Source organism: Delphinus delphis, chromosome 2, assembly GCF_949987515.2.
Source record: "Delphinus delphis chromosome 2, mDelDel1.2, whole genome shotgun sequence".
NCBI classification, from domain to species: domain Eukaryota; kingdom Metazoa; phylum Chordata; class Mammalia; order Artiodactyla; family Delphinidae; genus Delphinus; species Delphinus delphis.
In genome coordinates, this window is record NC_082684.1 from 142,166,217 (window position 1) to 142,183,738 (window position 17,522).

A 17,522-nucleotide genomic window follows, 5' to 3' on the forward strand; every position below is an offset into this window, starting at 1 on the left:
ACAATTTTGATGTTGTTATTTGACATGTCACAGTTCATTATCTATTCATCATGGATTGCATCTTTTTCAACATAGGATTCCTTTTTCGATCTAATGCTTTTTGCATAGACTTCTCTCTAACACTTAATATTGCTAGTCCTTTATTTCTTGGTGTCATGTCCCATTGTTTTGTTTTGAACCTTTTTGTGTAAGAATGCCTCATGTAAACAGAGTATAGTTTAATTTTATTTTTTGACTAAATATGGTAGTCTTTTTATTTTAGCAAGTGCTACCATTTGCTGAGAAACTGCTTACTATGTACAAAGATTATGCGAAGAAACTTTCTATATATAATTTCTCATTTAATCCTTAGAATAAACCCAAGAGGATAACCCTATTATCCCTATTTCAGAGATGAGGAAATTGAGTTTCAGAGAGGTAAAGTAATTTACCCAGGTAGATCTTTCTTACTCACTACCTGAGGCTGTCAGAATATTTTTCTCTCAAATCCTAAACTGTAATCCAATTCCATGGTATTTATCTAAAGTGCTCTGCCATACTGAGGAGAGATGTTGCTACCTAGGGAGAAGATAATTTATTCCTGAATAAATTAGAACTGTCTGTAGTTCTTCTATTACCCAAACAATACATGAAAAACTATAACCTCAGTGGCTTCATGTCCCAGAAAACAATAAAACCACTTCCTATCCATTTCTCCTCTTATTACTGACAGTTGTTTCCCCTGAGTAGATGTATAAAGAAAGTCACTGATTGATGTGAGAGGCTGTTGACACTTCCCCAGTTGCATTAGAGAGCAGCTTCCTTACCATGGCGAAGACGCTTTCCTCCTGGTCAGCTAAGTCTCTGCAAGAGTGTATAAACTGGGTATGAATGAAGATCTTTTGCCTTCCTATTTGGCCTAACATTTCTTCTTTGTGGTCCTGTCTGGTTTTTTTTTTGCGGTACGCAGGCCTCTCACTGTTGTGGCCTCTCCCGTTGCGGAGCACAGGCTCCGGACGCGCAGGCTCAGCGGCCATGGCTCACGGGCCCAGCCACTCCGCAGCATATGGAATCTTCCCGGACTGGGGCACAAACCCGTGTCCCCTGCATCGACAGGCGGACTCTCACCCACTGCGCCACCAGGGAAGCCCCTGTCTGTTTTTGATTAGTGGAAATACCTCTTGAGATGTGGTAGTTCACAAGTATTCCCCATTTCCTGTGGTATTGCAACTTGGTAAATTTTTCTGTGTTTCATCAACATTTCAATGGGAAGGTAAGGTTAAATAAATTAGGTGCTAGTAGTTTGTCAAAGCAAGAACCTTTCAAAGCCATTACACTTTTCTTTCTACTTTTAAAGAGTATGAACTATGTTTGTGATGGGACATTGATGGGTGAGGGGCGGCCTGGAATTTTTGCTAATAGTTTGCCAATATATTTTCTTAAGATGTCTTATGAAGTTAATGAGTGCCGAAAAATTGAGACCCATGAAAACTTGGATCTGGATTTTGATGATGACGTCACAGAACTTGAAACTTTTGGAGTAACCACCACCAAACCGTCAAAGTCACCGAGTCCAGCAAGTACTTCCATAGTACCCAATGTGACAGAAATGCCCACAGCCCCCAGCATAGCAATCACATCTGAGTCACCAATTGCACCAGACATTACTGCTCATTCTAGAAGTATATCTCAGATTCTGATGGAACAGCTGCAGAAGGAGAAACAGCTGGTGACTGGTATGGACAATGGCCCTGAAGAGTGCAAAAACAAAGATGATCAGGGATTGATCCCCTGTGGTGGAAATGTATCAAATTCTGAGAAGTCTTTGGTACAAGATAGTGACTTGAAAACATCTGATGCCTTACACTTAGAAAGTTCTTCAGAAATTGAAACCTCTAATAAAAATGATATGACTTCTGATATGGAGTGTGTTGATGAAAGAGTGAATGTTCCAGAGAACACAGACAATAATTCAAAGGAAAAGCCTGTTACATCAGAAGCAGCTAAAACTGAAGATGTAATTCTTTGCCATAGTGATACAGATGAAGACTGTTTAATCATTGATACAGAGTGTCAAAATAATAGTAATGGAAAGACTGCTGATACGGGTTCTAATTTAAGTTCTAAACCAGCTAGCCTAAATTCTTCCTCAGGACAGGCTTCTGTAGGAAACCAGACTAATACTACTTGTAGTCCTGAAGAGTCATGTGTTTTAAAAAAACCTATCAAACGAGTGTATAAAAAATTTGATCCAGTTGGAGAAATTTTAAAAATGCAGGATGAACTCTTAAAACCAATTTCCAGAAAAATACCTGAAATGCCGTTGATGAATTCAGAAAATTCTAAACAACCTCCTAGTTCTGAGCAGCCCTCTGCTACTTCAGATGCCTCTAGTTGGCCAAAATCTATATGGCCTTCTGTGTTTCAGAAGCCAAAAGGACGTACGTAAATATTTACAAAGAATTTTATATTAACTGTTTTGCTTGTTCCTTATCCTTAGGTTTTTTCCCACCCTCTTTCCCCTACTTTCTCTTTGTTATAATATGTGTATGATCTTTATATAGTCATTGAGAGTTCATTTTCCAGTCTACTGATCAGTATTTCAGCTTTCAAAACCTTCACTCTAGCGATGTACCCACAGTTGTATGGATTTTTGTAACCTGTGTTTATCCAACATTTACGATGGCTGCTAAGCTATAGATAATGTGGTTTGCTGAACTGATGAAGGGAAAATCCAGCAAAAATAATTATAAATACTTATTAGTCTAAATTTACTTATTCTTGGTGTTTAGACTGTAGTTTTGTACTTTTTTCATTTTGTGAAATAGATGTAAGGCTGTACGTCAACTCTGCCTCGATTATGAATAACACTACTTTTTTAAACTTTTTTTTCCTTCATATGTTGTCTCACAGATTTATACTTTGCCTAGGGTTAGTGAAGGTAGTAGGTAAAAGGAAGAGAACCCTAAAGCTTTGATTTCAGCTCTTGCTGGAGTTCCAGTAAAAGTAAACAGAAATGGTAATAGTGTAATAGTTAACTCAGAGGAGACAGAAGGTTGATAGTTGAATTGTTTTATCTTGGATTATGATGGATAAAGAGCTAATGTATTTTAAAATAAAAATGACAAATATAATTATTTTTAAAGGATTGCCATATGAACTTCAGGACTATGTTGAAGATACATCAGAATATGTAGCTCCTCAGGAAGGAAATTTTGTTTACAAGCTTTTTAGCCTACAAGACCTGTTGTTACTTGTGCGATGCAGTGTCCAGAGGATAGAGACCAGACCACGCTCTAAAAAACGGAAGAAAATCAGAAGAGTAAGTTGTTACCTGGGGAGTTAGGGTGTGGTAGCATAAGTAGATGATAAGCAAATATTTAACATGCCATTCTTATGAAGTTTAATTTTAAATTGTTGATCACTCTTAGAGTAGTTTTTTCAGGTTGAGTTTTTTTAGTAAAATACTGAAAACACTTTTAATAAAGTGTTTAGTTCAATGTAATAGTCATGAGTGCCAATAACATTCTTGCATGGAATATATAAACTTTGTGAAAAACGGCACCATTGTAGATATTGGCACCATTATAGATATGACCTAGACTGGCACGTATGTTCCAGCTTTCTCTGTGAATTTGGATTTCCTTTATGACATATTAGCCTCTTTATTTCTTACTTTGGGCATCTTTTTGAGTCATTTTAGAAGTTCACATTTTGAGAAGTGGGCTTTCATACACATTTGAAATGTCTTCCCAGGACTGTTAGAAAACCAAATGTCTTCCTTTCTTTTTCCCCTATTGTTTCTTTTGGGATTTGATATAAATATTTCCCTCAGTTAAAAAAGTTTTTGCTACAATTTGAGTAATTTGTTCTTTCGGCAGATTGCTATATTTGATATTTTAAGGTCTCTTTCAGATTAATTTGATTTTTGTGTGTGTAACCACTGAATTCAGGTAAATAAAGAGGAGCTTTTATGGTGTAATTGATTACGTAAGAAATAGTGAAGTCTCTTTAATTTTTTCTTAAGAGATTTTTTCAGTTGTATCCATTATATCATAGTTCACTTTTCCTTCCTTCCTCCCTCTTTCCTTTCTTCCTTCCCTCCTTTCTTCCTCCCTCCCTTTCTTCCTTTTTTTTTAATTTAAAAAAATTTAATTTATTTATTTATTGGCCACACCGTGTGGCATGTGGGTTCTTAGTTCCCTGACCAGGGATCGAACCCACGCCCCCTGTATTGGAAGTGTGGAGTCTTAACCACTGGACCAACGAGGAAGTACGTTCCTTCCTTTTTTTTAATTTTTTTTTCCCGGTACGCGGGCCTCTCACTGCTGTGGCCCTCCTGTTGCGGAGCACAGGCTCTGGACGCGCAGGCCCAGCGGCCATGGCTCACGGGCCCAGCCGCTCCGCGGCATGTGGGATCTTCCCGGACCGGGGCACGAACCCGTGTCTCCTGCATCGGCAGGCGGACTCTCAACCACTGCGCCACCAGGGAAGCCCCGTTCCTTCCTTTTCTGATGTCTCTGTTTCTTGCTATTTAACCTACCACCCAATAAGAATCCTCAGTGACCACTTTAGAATGTCAGTATTTTCGATTAGGGAACAGGTGACTCAGGAACAGTGATGTTCCAGCATTGACCCTTATGGATCAAGTCCCTGACTACTACTTTACCATATTAAGGTATAACTGGAAAAAAATTTTTAAAAGAAGAAGAAGAAGTGCCAACCTTTCTGAGCTGCTAATAGCAATAGTGTGAGGGTCTATCATGAAAAACCTCTAAGGCTAACCCATCAGGATCAAGGATGTATACGTTGTCCACCAAAATCCAATGGACCTAGTGGATCTTTTGCTTGATGATACTTTTGTTCTTAGAAGGAAGACTGTGAATAAAATTTTAAATTTCTAATTCTCGTAATTTGGTATTTCATCACTGGTTCAGACTTGAAATTATAGAAACCAACTGGTTTTGAATTAAATATATGGGGGAGTGTTTTTTATAAGAGAATGTCAGGAATGATGAAATGCTATAGGTCTGATTTTAGTCTCCTCCTAGATAAATACAAATATTCCCTGTATTAAAAGATTTTACTTTATTTGCTGATTTTTTCCTGTCTCATCTGTATTTAATGGCCATAGCATGCATATCTTGAATACATATAGTGTCAGTGCTATGGACTGTATTTTCAAGGTTTTATTTCATTAATTCATATTTGCTATCTGATTTATTTGGGGACTAACCTCATTTCTTTCATTTTCTACTCTGTGAGCCCATACCACTCTGTATTGATCTGCCAGCTTACAGCACTTAGAAATTATTGATAGCCAGGATGTCTTAAGTAAGAATAGCCTAGGGATATTTTTGGACACTGGTTTAATTGTTGAAAGAGACAACCTGTTAAGGACATTGTCATTCACTTGACTAAAGTGAAATTTGTAAATATTAAGATAAAACCTTACAGGAGAGAATTCACTCTTCATCAAAATATATCAAAAAAGTCAAGCCCCAAAGATTAGCTAAATAGGAGCCTTCTATTTCTGACATGTCAAACCTGGAGTAAAATTTTAAAATTTTCAGTGAATGCTTATCATATTATACCTATCATTATATGTAATAGTTTAGTACACGTGGTTTAAATTCCTTTGTAGAATTTATTCCCTTTGGAATCATCTCCTCTTCATCTCTGTTTCTTTCAAATGTTTTATTTCGTAGATACTCAATAAATAGGTATTGAATAAATGAGAAAAACTGAGGCGAGAGGAGGGTGTTGTTAAAGAAGTTGAGGCACTAGCTGAGAAATTTTGAAGGTAGTGTTTAAACTCTAGTTAGGTAAGAATGCATCTTCATTAACATTTCCTTCTTAAAAACCAACTTGTTTAGGTAAAGCTTTAAAATACTTGGAAGTCTCTTCAACCTCTGCTCTGCAAGAACCTCATCTCTTATTTTTTCCTTTGGTTCTTCAATTCTGTGTTATTGTAGCTGAGATTTTACTTTCCAATATCATTTATCCCTTCTCATCAAAATTCTGCTTAATAAGAGCTACATGACAGAGGAGAACTTAAGGCAGCAGCCAGTCTCAAATGATGGCATGAAATAAAGAGGGCTAATTTGGAACACAAGATGAAGCTGGAACTTACTGAGTTCTACATATAATTATGACATCCAGACCACGTACCTTTGAATGATTTAATATTATGTTATCGTCTGTCTCTGTTAACCAAATTTCTTAAGAGTTACATTCTAAAGTGACTCAAAAATTTAGATCCAGTTATATTAAAGTTTATATTGGCATTCTTGGGCCAGAAAAAAAGGATCCTGAAGGTGCTTGAATATTAGGAAAGAACAGAATGTACCTATTGGGATTACTGACAGGATACTAGCTTTGAAATATTTATTTAGGAATGTATGTAAACATTTGGAAGGTTTATGTAAGAAATTGGAAGACAGAGAACCAAAAGAAGCTTTCATTTAGAATAGGAGTGACCAATAAGGGATAAAGGAAATAGTAAATTTAATTTTTATAATTTGAAAACTTTGTACTTAAAGTTTCACTTTAATTTTGGAATACTGAGATCAAATATTCAGACTTTTCTTTCCCTTGGTTTCCTGGAGATGGCAGTAGAATACATATGGAAATTAATACCAGGTTCAGGATTTAGTTTTATAGATATGACAGTATTATCAAAGAAAATCCCCCAGAGTACTTTCTTCAGAAAGAGTAATATTTTTTAATTTTCAAAAGAAATCTTGAATTAGTTCTATTACCTGTTCATGATCCAAAGGGGGGTCTTCTTTATCAATTAGTCTTTTCCTGACTCTGCTGTAAACTGGTTCTCTCTCCTTGAGCAAATATCTTAGCCCTCTGGGCCTTCATTTCTTTATCTCTGGCTTCTATTGGCAACTATAAGCAGCCATAAATGCAGATTACCAGTTGCTGAAAAATTATTATACAATTAAGTGCTTTTAGCAATGAAATTACCCTATTCATAATTTTTTTTTTTTTTTTTTAAATTAAGAAGACACTGTAGGGACCTTACTACTCAAAGTTTGGCCCCTGGAACAACAACTTATTAAACATGTAAAGCCTTGTTTTTCACCTCAGATTCTGCATTTATTTAAAAATGGTTATTCACACACACTGAAATTTAAGAAGCACTGCTGTAGAGTTTTACTACATTCAAAGGTAATAATGAACCAAAGTTAATTGTTAACAGAAATTTTAGTGGATTTCAATTGTTCTTACCACCATTGTGCTAATAAGCCCACTAAATTTGCTACTTTATGAAAATCAGTAATTCTGAAACATTTATGAAATATTTTCAGGTGTAAAAGTGAAACACAGCTTAGTATAATTTCAAAAGTACTAACCAGTTATATCACTTTAAGTTCCTTAAATCATGTGTTTCTCCTTCTGCAGCTGGAAGTGAAAAGACTGCTATTAAGATTAGAATTTTCTTTGACTGAAATGAGATAATATAAGCACAGTGAACATGACTAGCACTATGTTATTTTACAAGCATGTATTTCCTTACATATCCTCCTTAAGGCTAGTAGAGGGTATAGTCATTTTGCTTGATCTATTTAGTGTCCTGACCAATAAACGCTAAATGGCTAATTTGCCAGGTACTTAGTGTCTGGAATAAAGCCTTTTGTATTAATGAAGATAGCAACATTCACAGATATTAATGTAGGTGTTAGTGCTCATACATTCATAGAATGAAAACACAGTATTTAAGCCTGAGACAATGTGACTAATGCTTTAAAGGGGCAAAAAAATTCCTACTTTTTTTTACCCTCTTGAGAATTATTAGTATGTATTACAGTCATGGCTTTCCAGCTTCTAGCTTTGAACCTTGGGCCATTATGTATCCGAGGCTTTGTTCCAAGTATTCTGTCAGTCATGTTCTGTGACAGAAATAAAATATGTGCATGTGTGGAGAGGTATGTTGATTTTGGTTGTGGCGGGGCGGGGGCAGCCTCTGGTTCACGATCTCTTATTTATCCACCATTTGCCCACATCTACTAAGGGTTCTATCCATCTTTCTGTCTGAATCCTACTGTATTTGAAAGGATGAAATAAGATTACCTGAAAGTGTTTTGAAAGTGGCAAAATTATATAGGCAAATGTATTTACTGTTAATAGTAAATTAATGGAGCTTTATAAGAGTATAACCTTGGATTGCAGCAATTTCCAGTTTACGTACTACCAAAAGTGGAGTATCAAGCTTGTTATGGAGTTGAAGCTCTGACTGAAAGTGAACTTTGTCGCTTATGGACTGAAAGTCTATTGCATTCCAACTGCTCATTTTATGTTGGTAAGTTATGCAAGAGGCTTTGCTCTCCTTTTTAATTCCCTTGTAAATATATACAGTTCAATTCATTCGTAGATACTTCCATTCTGTACTTTTAATTTTCAGTTTTCTGATATATTAATATTTCTTTCTATTAAAACACCATTCCTACTCAAGAGTTAAATGGCAGGGTGGGAGTAGTGATTATCAAATGTTTTCTCTCTTACTCCCTTATTGTACATGAATGCCAATGTAATCATTGTATTTTTAAAATACTTATTTTATTTAGGAGTGTAACTAAAAATGTAGACATGTTTTGTAACAAGCGTTTTTTAAAAGTACTATTTAATTGGCTTTAAAATAAATAAATAAATAAATAAATAAATATATATATATATATATATATATATTTCTTTTTTTTTTTTTTTTTTTTTGCGGTACGCGGGCCTCTCACTGTTGTGGCCTCTCCCGCTGCGGAGCACAGGCTCCGGACGCACAGGCCCAGTGCCTCCGCGGCATGCGGGATCTTCCCGGACTGGGGCATGAACCCGCGTCCCCTGCATCGGCAGGCGGACTCCCAACCACTGCGCCGCCAGGGAAGCCCTAAAATATATATTTTGAAATTTTCTTAAAATTATAATGACATTGTTTTTTAAACCTCAAATATTACCTTGATGAAATAGTTTTTCACTTTGTTTCTGGTTTTGTTTTTTGTTTGGGGGGGTAGTTAGGCAGGTTCTTAATTTGTGTTGGCTGTGTTCATGTACAGTTAACATACTTCACATGAAGGATTACTTGCTAATCATTGTTGATACTGTTCTGTTTCCTTTGAATGCCTAATCCTATGCTTCTCTATTCATCCCATACATCTCATGCCAGCTATCTCAAGCTTCCCCTCCATGACGTAATTTCCTTCCTTTGAGCTCTCAATGCACTCTTTTTTTTTTTTTTTACCACTTTTATGATTTGTTGCTTTCTACTTAATTGTTGGGTTTTTTTTTTCTTTTTTTGCGGTACACGGGCCTCCCACCGCTGCAGCCTCCCCCGCCGCGGAGCACAGGCTCTGGACGTGCAGGCCCAGCGGTCACAGCTCACGGGCCCAGCCGATCTGTGGCACGTGGGATCCCCCCAGACCGGGGGCACGAACCTCCGTCCCCTGCATCGGCAGGCAGACTCTCAACCACCGCGCCAATTAGGGAAGCCCTAATTGTTTTTTAAGCCTATCCTATCTTCCCCGTAGACAATAAGTAGTTTAAGGTCAGAGTCTGATGAAACTTTATGTTCTTATAGTGCTTAGCATAATTCCTGGTATGTCATAAGTGTTATAAGTGTGCTTTTCTTGCTTAATCAAAAAAAGTTTACTCACTTGAAAACCTTTTCCATATTTTGGTTAATCAGTATTTTGTCTTCATATTTTGTGAGAGTGTTAATAAGATCATTGATTCACTCTCTTTATATAACCCAAAAAGGAAGTGGCTAATGTACTACTTGGTGGCCCTAGCCTCTTCGTCCCCCTTCATACACGCTGCCAGAAGTTTATTGCAGTAGTTTTCAGCCAATAACCACAATTTCAATGTTCCTCCAAAAGACCTGTTGCCATGACACATACCAACAGTCCTCGTGTAAACTACTTGAAAGCAATCGCCAACCACATCCATTTTAGGAAAGCCCCAAACAAAAACTTATCATCGAAATCCTCTTTAAAGTACTGACAGAAAAGACATTCCTGACTAAAACATTTAAGGTTTTTTTTTTTAATGTACAGTTTAACAGATAAAACTACCATCATCTATATCTACATGGCTTACTTCATCGAAACTATAGTAGTCTCGCCTTAATTGCAGTTTCACTCTCTGTGGTTTCAGTTACCTTCAACCAGTCAACCATGGTCTGAAATATTAAATGGAAGATTCCAGAAATAAGCAATTTATATGTTTTAAATCTCACACCATTCTGTGTAGTGCCTGGGATGTGAATCATCCCTTTGTCCAGCTTATCCCACCCATTAGTCACTTAGTGGCATCTCAGTTATCAGTGCTTATGTTCAAGTAACCCTTTTTACTTAATAACAGTCCCAAAGTGCTGCAATTTAGATATGCTGAAGAGAAACTGCAAACTGCTTCCTTTAAGTGAAAAGGTGAAAGTTCTCAACTTAATAAGGAAAGAAAAAAAGTTGTATGCTGAGGTTGCTAAGATCTGTGGTCAGAACGAATCTTCTATCCATGAAATTGTGACGGAAAAAGAAATTCGTGCTTGTTTTGCTGTCAAACTGCAAAACAAACCTCAAACTGCAAAAGTTATGGCCACGGTGCAGATAAGTACTTCGTTAAAATGGAAAAGATGCTAACTGTGTTAAGATATTTTGAGAGAGAGTGAGGGAGAGAGACACCACATTCAGAAAACTTTTGTTGTAGTATGGTTAAAATTGTTCTGTTTTATTATTAGTTATTGTTTATCTCTTACTGTGCCTAATTTATACATTAAACTTTATTGTAGGTATGTATGTGCAGGAAAAAACAGTATATGTCAAGTTCGGTACTATAGTTTCAGGCAGTATATGTCAAGTTTCTACTGGGGGGGTCTTGGAACGTATCACCTGTGGATAAGGGGGGACTGCTGTATTCTTTAAAGTCATAAGTAGTCATTGCCTTATGTGCTATTTCTCTTCGGTAAATCCTATCCACTGATAAGCATTCATTTTAATGTAATGGAGTGGTGTATTTGGTATCTTTGACAACGGAAACAGTGATGTCTGTGTCTCACTGTTTGGTGAGAAACATGTTGCATTGTTATATGGTTGTGTTTGCTTTGTTTGGGTTTTTTGTTTTTTATGCGGGGGTGAATGTTTTGAAGTGCTATTTTAAAAGCATCTATGAGTTTTGAGGATTTTTATTTATTTATTTTATAAATTTATTTATTTATTTTTGGCTGTGTTGGGTCTTCGTTGCTGCGCATGGGCTTTCTCTGGTTGCGGCGAGCGGGGGCTGCCCTTCATTGCGGCGCGCGGGCTTCTCATTGCGGTGGCTTCTCTTGTTGCGGAGCACAGGCTCTAGGCATGCGGGCTTCAGTAGTTGTAGCGCCTGGGCTCAGTAGCTGTGGCTCGCGGGACTTTTTTGTCTGTATGTAATGGACATAATAATAATTTGTTCAGGGAATTCCGTGGTGGTCCAGTGGTTAGGACTGAGCACTTTCACTGCTGTGGCCCTGGGTTCAATCCCTGGTCAGGGAACTAAGATCCCACACGCCACGCGGCACAGCCAAAAAAAAAAAATGATAATAATGTTTTGTTCGATCTACCTCAGGGACTATATGCACAAATCCTTTTTCTTCCAATGATTACATAATATAATGCCCTAAAAGTACACTTCTCCTTGATGAAAATAGATACCACAAGATAATGAAGTGATACTTCGTGTTTTTCTGTACTGAGAAAGAACTCGCTATTAATCTAAAATTTAGATGAAAATATGGACAATCATCTTTATGATACAAGAGTAAAAAAGGATTTCTTAACCAAAGATTAAAAGTGGACTAAAACAAAACAACTGGTAACTTCTCTATATTTACACATAATTTTAAAAATGTCTACATAGTACTCCTGTTATAAAATATTGTCAGTTGTAAAATACATCTTTGATTTGATAATGTTTTCTTTTCCATATGCAACTTTTTAAGTATAATATACATTCAGAAAAGTGAAAAAAGTAAATGTACAGCTCAAGGAATTATAACAAAGCCAGCACTTCTATAATTTGCACCCAGACCAAGAACTTGAAAACTGCCAGTGCCCGGGAAGACCCCACCTTGTGCCACTTCCCAACATAGCTGTCTTCTCTTCTCCAGGGGTAACCACTGTCCTGCCTTCTAATGTAATCATTTGGTTTTTGCCAGCTCTATACAAATGGAATTATAAAGTTCTTTTGTTTATACCTTCTTTTACTTAACACAGTTTTTGAAATTTATGTGCGTATAACAGTAGTTTTATTGTTTTTGACATATTCCTTTGTAAGAATATACCACCATTTATTTATCCATTTAACTTTGGGAGCCTGTTTAGGTTGTTTCTATGTTAATGCAACTATGAACATATTGTAAGTGTCTGTTAGTGCAATGGGTACATATTGCTGTTGGGCCCATACCTAGGAATGGAACTGTTTGGTCATAGAATTATTGGGTCATAGTTTAAGCTTACATTTATCTTCAGTAGATAATTCCAAAAAGTTTTCCAAAGTGATTGTACCAATTTACACTTATATTAGCACTGTGAGGGTTACATTTTCTCCTCATCCTTGCCCACACTTGGCCTTATAAGTTTAATTTTAGCCATGCTGGTGGGTAGGTATTATTAATATCTCATTATTGTTTTAATTTGCCTTTCCTTGGTTATTTATGAAGTTGGACACTTTCATGTTAATAATCATTTGGATGATCAGTTTTGTGAATTGCCTATTCAAACCTCTTTTTGTGTTGTCAAGTTTTTGTTTGTTTGGTAGTTCTTTGTTGGTTTTAAATGTTACAAATATTTTTCTCGTACTCTGTGACTTGCCTTTTCAGTCTCTTAAAAGTGTCTTTTGAACTTAATATAGACCAATATTTAGCCATTTCCTTTATGTTTAGTGCTTTCTTTGCCCGGTTTAACAAATCTTCCTTACAGCAGCATCATGAATATAATATCTTCTAGAAGGCGTTTTAAAAGTATTTTTAAATTTCTAGATACACAGTCTATGTGGTGTTTATTTTTGCATGGAATATCAAGATTTCTTTTTTTCAGTTTTCAGCACCGTTTATTGTAAAGACCACCCTTTCTCTGCTGCTCTCCAGTGTTACTTGTGTTGTAAATCATATATGTGAATCTAATCCGGACTCCCTATTTCTCTATCCTTGAGGCAGTACATGTCTTAATTACTCTAGTTAGAGTAATTACTCTAGCTAGACCTGTCTTAATTACTCTAGCTTTATAAAATCTTTTACTGTTTGGTAAAGTAAATCTTGTCAACTTTTTTTTAAATTAATTTTTACTGGAGTATAGTTGATTTACAATGTTGTTAGTTTCTGCTGTACAGCAAAGTGAATCAGTTATACATATACATGTATCTGCTTTTTTTTAGATTATTTTTCCATACAGAGTATTGAGTAGAGTTCCATGTCAACTTGTTTTTCTAAAAGAATTTTTTGGCTATTCTTGGCCCTTTTGCATTTACAGATTTTGGAGTCAACTTGTTAATTTCTCCCAACAGCAACAGGAAGATTGGGATTTTTGTTAGGAAGTGCATTGACTCAATGTGGAACAAATTGACAGCTTTACAATAACAAATCCTTCAATCTGTGAACTTTAGATATTCTTCTATTTATTTATATCTTTAATTTCTATTAATATCTTTATGATTTTCTTTGTAGAGATCTTGCACATCTTTTATTAAATGTATTTGTTGATAATTGATTCTTTTATGTTATAAATGGTATTTCTGAAATTTTATTTTCTTACGGCTTGTTACTAATAATATAGGATTTATTTGCATATTGATTTTGTATATTGATATTGTATCTTAGTAACTTTGCTAAGCTCATTCTTTCTAGTAATTTATATTTTCTAATTAAATAATTATGTTCTCTGCAAATAATGACCATTTTATTTCTTCTTTACAATCATTATACTTTTCTTTTTCCTTGCTTTCTTTGCCTAGAATTCAAATAGAAGGTGAATAATGGGCATCCTTGCCTGTGTCTAATCTTAAAGGGTTTGTTTAGTATTTTGTATGGGTTTTTGTAGATAGCATTTATTAGAAGAAAGCGGTTCCTTTCTATGCCTAGTTTAAGAATTTTAATCATGAATGGGTAAAAAAAATTTATCAGATATTTTCTCTGCATTTATTGAGATTATATGATGGTATAACTTTTGTCTTTTATCCTACTAAGGTTATGAATCATGTTAATCAATTTTAAAATGTTAATCCAATCTTGTATTCCTGCCGTAAGTCCATCTTGCTCATGATATATTACTCTTTTTATTTATTGGTAGATTTAGCTTGTTAATATTTATTTTGCCATTTGTGTTTATGAGTGAGATTGGCCTGTAATTTTCCTTGTGAGGTATTAGTATTAAGATTAAGTTTATGCCATAAAATGAGTTGAGATTTATTTCCTCTTTTTCTGTTATCTGGTAGAATTTCTATAAAATTGGTATTATTTCTTACTTAAATGTTTGGTAAAATTGACCTGTGAAGCCTAGAGTTTTCTTTTTGAAAGTTTCTAATTATCAATTCAATGTTTGCTCTTTTTTTTAATTGAAGTATAGTTGATTTACAGTGTGTGTTAATTTCTGCTGTACAGCAAAATGATTCAGTTATACATATATACATATACATTCTTTTTTATATTCTTTTCCATTATGGTTTAATCATAGGGTATTAAATATAGTTCCGTGTGTTATACAGTAGGACCTTGTTGTCTATCCATTCTGTGTATAATAGTTTGCATCTACGAACCCCAAACTCCTAATCCATCCCTCCCCCACCCCATGTTTCCTGGCTTCTTTTGTTTCTGTTGAAAAGTCAGCTGTTCATCTGATTTATGCTCTTTTGCAAGTAATATGTCTCTTTTCTTTGGTAGACTTTAAATTTTATCTCTCTCCCTTTCAACAATTTTCGTACATTGTGCCTGTGTTAGGTTTTCTTTGTAAATATTCCTTTTTACATGTTCATTTTATAACATTGCTCCTTAATATGTGATTTGATGACCTTTATCAGTTTGGGAAAATTCTTGTCATTACCTCACCAAACATCACTTCTTCCCCATTCGCTCTCTCTCTCTTCTGAGATTTCAGTTGTATTATGTTACATCTTACTGTATCCTTAATGTCCCTTACATGCTCTTTCGTATTTACCTTCCTTTTGACTCTTTATGCATGATTCTCAATATTTTCTTCTACTTTACTAATTTTCTCTTCAGCTATCCCTAATATACTATTTCACCCATCACCTGAGTTCTCAGTTTCATTTATTGTATTTTTTGGTTCTAGATTTTTCATTTGATTCTTTTTTATACATTATAGTTTTCTATAGAAATTCTCAATCGTGTCTTAAGCATATTAGGCAAAATTACTTTAAAGTAATACCTCTGTTATCTAGATTCTTTGTGAGTCTTTTCTATTTTTTTTTTTTTTGGTGTTAGTTTCCTAGCGCTGCCATAACAAAGTACCAAAAACTGGGTGGCTTAAAATAATAGAAACTTCTTGTTTCACAGTTCTGGAGGCTGGAAGTTTAAAATGAAGGTGTCACAAGGCCATGCTCCTGAAACCTGTAAGAGAGAATCCTTTTTTGCCTCTTTTTCCTTCTGGTGTTTGCCAGCAATCCTTGGCATCCTTGGCTTGTAGATGCATCGCTTTCATCTCTGCCTCTGTCATCATATGAGATCTTCTTCCTGTGTGTCTCTATCCTCTTCCTATAAGTACACCATTCATATTGAATTAAGGGTCCACCCATCATAACTAATTACATCTACAACCATTCTACTTACAAAGGAAGTTACGTTCTGAGGTAGTGGGGGTTAGAGCTTCAACATATCTTTTTACCGGGACACTTCATTCCGTGGCATGTTGTTTTCCTGTCTTCTTTTTTATTCCATGTTTTTTCACTGTATGCCAGAATATTCTTTATCAAGGGCCAGATATTGTATATGAAAAATTCTAGAGCAAATATAAGAGCTAAAATGTTATCTTCCTCTAGATAGGATTACTTTTGACCACACTAGCAATCCGGATTCACTGTAATCCAGTTACAGGGATTTAGGTGATTTGAAGCTTGACTTTGGACCCTAGATAGGCCAGTCTGTTTGCCCCTTATTGCTAGGATGTTGCCATTCATGGTCTGACATTGCCAGTCTTTGGAAAAGCTTACTTGCAAGTCTGGCCCCTGGCTGGTATCTGGGAACTTAGCTAGTAAACAGTTTTCTACACTGACGTAAAACTTCCTTTAGCTGATAAGGAGAGTTCATTGTGCCTACACTGTTTGTATAAACAATATGGCTTATTCTGAACATCTGCTTTCCTTCTGAGAGTCTGGAATTTTGGTATGTGTTAGTCAGAGGGTGCCTACATGATGAGCTCCCAATAAAAACCTTGAGCGCTGAGTCTCTAATAAGCTTCTCTGGTATAAAAAGAAAATGTTGCTGGAGGAATTAAGTGAATATTGTGTGACTCCAATGGGAAAGACCTCTTTTTTTTTAAAATGTGGTAAAATATATGTAATATAAAGTGTACCATTTTAACCATTTTATGGTACAATTTACTGTACATTTTTTAGCATATGATTTAGTGGTATTAAATACATTCACAGTGTTGTTCAACCATCATCACTGTCCATTTCCAGAGCTTTATCATCATCCCAAATAGAAACTCAAGAGAGAACTTTTGAAAATTGCATCTCATTTCCTCTGAACTTCACCCACACTTGTTTTCCTTTTGGTGTTTCTCCTTTTGCTTGTATCCTTTTGCTATAACAAATCTTATACATGACTAGAACTGTATGCTGAGGCTATGAGTCCTTTTAGAGAATCACCAAGCCAGGATCCCAGCTCAGAGCTTGTGTTTATCTAATTCACAGACCCTGAACTCCAGTTTTTGTTTGTCTAATCCTGAGAGACTATTGAAAGCTCTGGTTCATTTCTTAGCTTCTCAGTTGCTTTTTCCACATTAACAGGTACTCCTAAGAGAGAAGCACCCCTAAGTGCCAGGCTTACATCTCTGGCTTTCTTTCATCCTCTGGTTTGTTGGCTCCAAATATATCCTCAATCCCTTTTTCTGGTAGCCACTAACAAATTATGTAATTTAATTAGTCATGATATTTATTGCCTGTCTTTGTCTCTTTTTTTTTTTAACATCTTTATTGGGGTATATTTGCTTTACAATGGTGTGTTAGTTTCTGCTTTATAACAAAGTGAATCAGTTATACATATACATATGTTCCCATATCTCTTCCCTCTTGCGTCTCCCTCCATCCCACCCTCCCTATCCCACCCCTCCAGGTGGTCACAAAGCACCGAGCTGATCTCCCTGTGCTATGCAGCTGCTTCCCACTAGGTATCTACCTTACGTTTGGTAGTGTATATATGTCCATGCCTCTCTCTCGCTTTGTCACAGCTCACCCTTCCCCCTCCCCATATCTTCAAGTCCGTTCTCTAGTAGGTTTGTGTCTTTATTCCTGTCTTACCCCTAGGTTCTTCATGACATTTTTTTTTCTTAAATTCCAGGTATATGTGT

The 17,522-nt window shown here is 35.8% G+C and overlaps 1 protein-coding gene across 6 annotated transcripts in view; it reads left to right on the forward strand.

The window, feature by feature from the left end:
* The window catches only part of ICE2 (interactor of little elongation complex ELL subunit 2), a 67,669-nt gene that overhangs the window by 33,546 nt on the left and 16,601 nt on the right, over positions 1-17,522 (forward strand). For 5 of the 6 annotated variants that reach the window (XM_060005864.1, XM_060005863.1, XM_060005862.1 and 2 more), the window contains 3 exons: positions 1,424-2,420; positions 3,126-3,301; positions 8,161-8,290. In XM_060005864.1, coding sequence (XP_059861847.1) covers positions 1,424-2,420; positions 3,126-3,301; positions 8,161-8,290 — 1,303 coding nt within the window. Of the gene's footprint in view, positions 1-1,423; positions 2,421-3,125; positions 3,302-8,160; positions 8,291-15,508; positions 16,989-17,522 lie in introns of those variants that run through there. The other variant, XM_060005867.1, reaches the window with a different exon arrangement.